The sequence below is a fragment of the Phanerochaete carnosa genome (genome assembly GCF_000300595.1).
Source record: "Phanerochaete carnosa HHB-10118-sp unplaced genomic scaffold PHACAscaffold_840, whole genome shotgun sequence".
Lineage (NCBI taxonomy): Eukaryota > Fungi > Basidiomycota > Agaricomycetes > Polyporales > Phanerochaetaceae > Phanerochaete > Phanerochaete carnosa.
Window position 1 is genome coordinate 1 of NW_006768467.1, and position 2,417 is coordinate 2,417.

Genomic DNA, 2,417 nt, shown 5'->3' on the forward strand with positions numbered 1-2,417 from the left:
AGCAGATAGCGGTGCGGTGCGGTCAATGACATGCGTCACACCGAGCGACTTGAGGTACGCCTCATTATGCAGCGAGCCTGTCGTGATGATAAGCGAGAAGCCGGACAGCTTCGCGAATTGAATTGCTGCGCATATAATCAGCACCTCCTACCGTGAATGTCACGAGAGCGGGCATACCCTGCTGACCGACAGCAGAAGAGCCGCCAATTATGAGGATAGGCTCGTCAGCGTATTTGCCGCGGCCACCCTCCTCCCAAGGAGCGGTGAGCGCAATGCCGCCCGCCTCCTTGCGGTTGTAGAAACCAAGAGCAGCGGTCGCTGCTGCTGCTGGGACCGAAGAAGCCTGGTCCAAGGTCAGGTTTTGCGGGACCTGATGAAGATGGTCAGACGGGCAAGACATCCATTTTTAGGAGACGCACTCTGGCGACGAGCTCTGCAAACGCGACAGTATACTGCTGGAACGTGGCATGGCGGTTCTTGGTAAAATCTCCTTGGAAGAGTCTACTGGCCATTAGCGCTTCATAATCATGCAATATGCTTTGTACTTACACCTTGTCGCCCACGGAGATGTCAGTCACTTCAGCGCCGACCTTCTTAACGATGCCCGCCGCGTCGGCACCGAGGATAGCAGGGTACTCGGTGATGAGGATTCCAAAGGCCTGGATCTTCCATTCACCAGGGTTGAGTGCAGCTGCGTGGATCTCGACGAGGACTTCGCCGTGACCTGGTTCTTCAATATCCCTCTCCCTGATCACGAATTGGCCTTTGGCCTGAGAGAGATAAAGAGCTTTCTGAGTAGACATAGTAGGGGCAGCTTGGATAAAAGCGCAGTAAGCAGTAGTTGTAGGCCAGATGTGCCCACACATGTACGCGAATTATAGGTGCCGATATCGGAATATGCGTAAGCAGGACCCATGACAATTGGTGGGAAGGCCTGAGGACAGATTTTGCCGGTTTTGGCCTTTAGGTACGGACAAAATTTGCACGACGAGCCCAAAATAGTACGGACTCTAGCTCAGGCCTATCAGTTTCCTCGCCCATACTATGCCTGTTATTCCTTCGTGCATAGTATACTCATGTGTAATACATAAATATATATTACAGGAGTACCATTGTCCTCGGCCTCTTCTGTCGTCATTGCAGCTGCCGCCGCTACCGCCGCCCGCCGCTTCTCTCCATGCTTCGCGCAACATCGAGCAGCTTCAAGAGGTGCGGCCAGGGGTTTGTTGCACCAACAGCGGAAGCAGACTGGGCCTGCGCACCGCCGCCGCCGCCTGCCGGTGGTCGGCAGGTTGACTTGTTAATACAGCTGGGTCATACTTCAGAGGCCATGTACAGATGCATTAATTATCGTGGCCTTCAAAATATCTTCATGCTCTCGGCCTTTGTCTCTATCATTCTCAGGTCTCAATTTAAGGCGTACTACACTACAGAGGCTGGTGGAGAAGCTCGGCGGCGCCACGATGTGCACAAGATTGTGACAAATCCACTCAAGTTAGGTAGTATTGGATCTAAAGCTGGGTAATTAACCTGGAAGGACACCGACACTTGTCCAGACTACCGGGTATGGATTGCCCTTAGACATTAGTCAGTTTTCGTTGGCCGGTATGGACAATTCCTCAGAGCTCCCGGCCTACCGGCCGGGTTTGGGTACGGATTTTCCCTCCGCATGAGGGGTCCCGATGGCCGTTTTGGGTACGGATTGTCCTCAGGCCCTCCCACCAATTGTCATGGGTCCTGCGTAAGCCGACTGGAAAAATAGGGCGTCGAGCCCTCACCGGCGCCCTGGCTCAAGCCAGACAATCGATCAGATGTTTCAGAAGTACATGCGAGACGAAAGGACCCATGACAATTGGTGGGAGGGCCTGAGGACGATCCGTACCCAAAACGGTCATCGGACCCCCCCACGCGGAGGGAGAATTCGTACCCAAACCCGGCTGATAGGCCGGAAGCTCTGAGAAATTGTCCATACCGGCCGGCCAATTAAAACTGACCAATGTCTGAGGACAATCCATACCCGGCAGTCTGGGCAAGTGTCGGTGTCCTTCCGGGTTAATTACCCTGGCAAATGACGCAACTTTAGATCCAATACTACCTAAATTGAGTGGATTTGTCACAATCTCGCGCACATCATGGCACCGCCGAGCTACTCCATCAACCTCTGCAGCTGTAGTGTACGCCTTAGATTGGGAATTAAGAACGATGGAGACAAAGACTGAGAGCATGAAGAAGATACCTTGAAGGCCAAAGATAATATATGCATCTGTACATAGCCTTTGAAGTATGATCCAGCTGTATTGCGGCAGACGGTGGCTGCGGCTGCAATGTCAATGACAGAAGAGGCTGAAGACAATATTCTTAAAAAATAGTGTACGTTTATGTTCAACTAAGCATGCATGAGTATACTATGCACGAAG

At 52.4% G+C, this 2,417-nt stretch overlaps 1 protein-coding gene across 1 annotated transcript; it reads right to left on the reverse strand.

The window, feature by feature from the left end:
• Positions 1 to 3: 3 nt before the first annotated feature.
• PHACADRAFT_77921 (uncharacterized protein) lies at positions 4 to 803 on the reverse strand (the record flags this gene model as incomplete). Its single annotated transcript, XM_007403179.1, has 4 exons — positions 4 to 125; positions 178 to 370; positions 420 to 501; positions 550 to 803. Coding segments are annotated over 4 exons (651 nt in total), but the record flags the coding sequence as incomplete, so codon positions are not given.
• Positions 804 to 2,417: the final 1,614 nt, after the last annotated feature.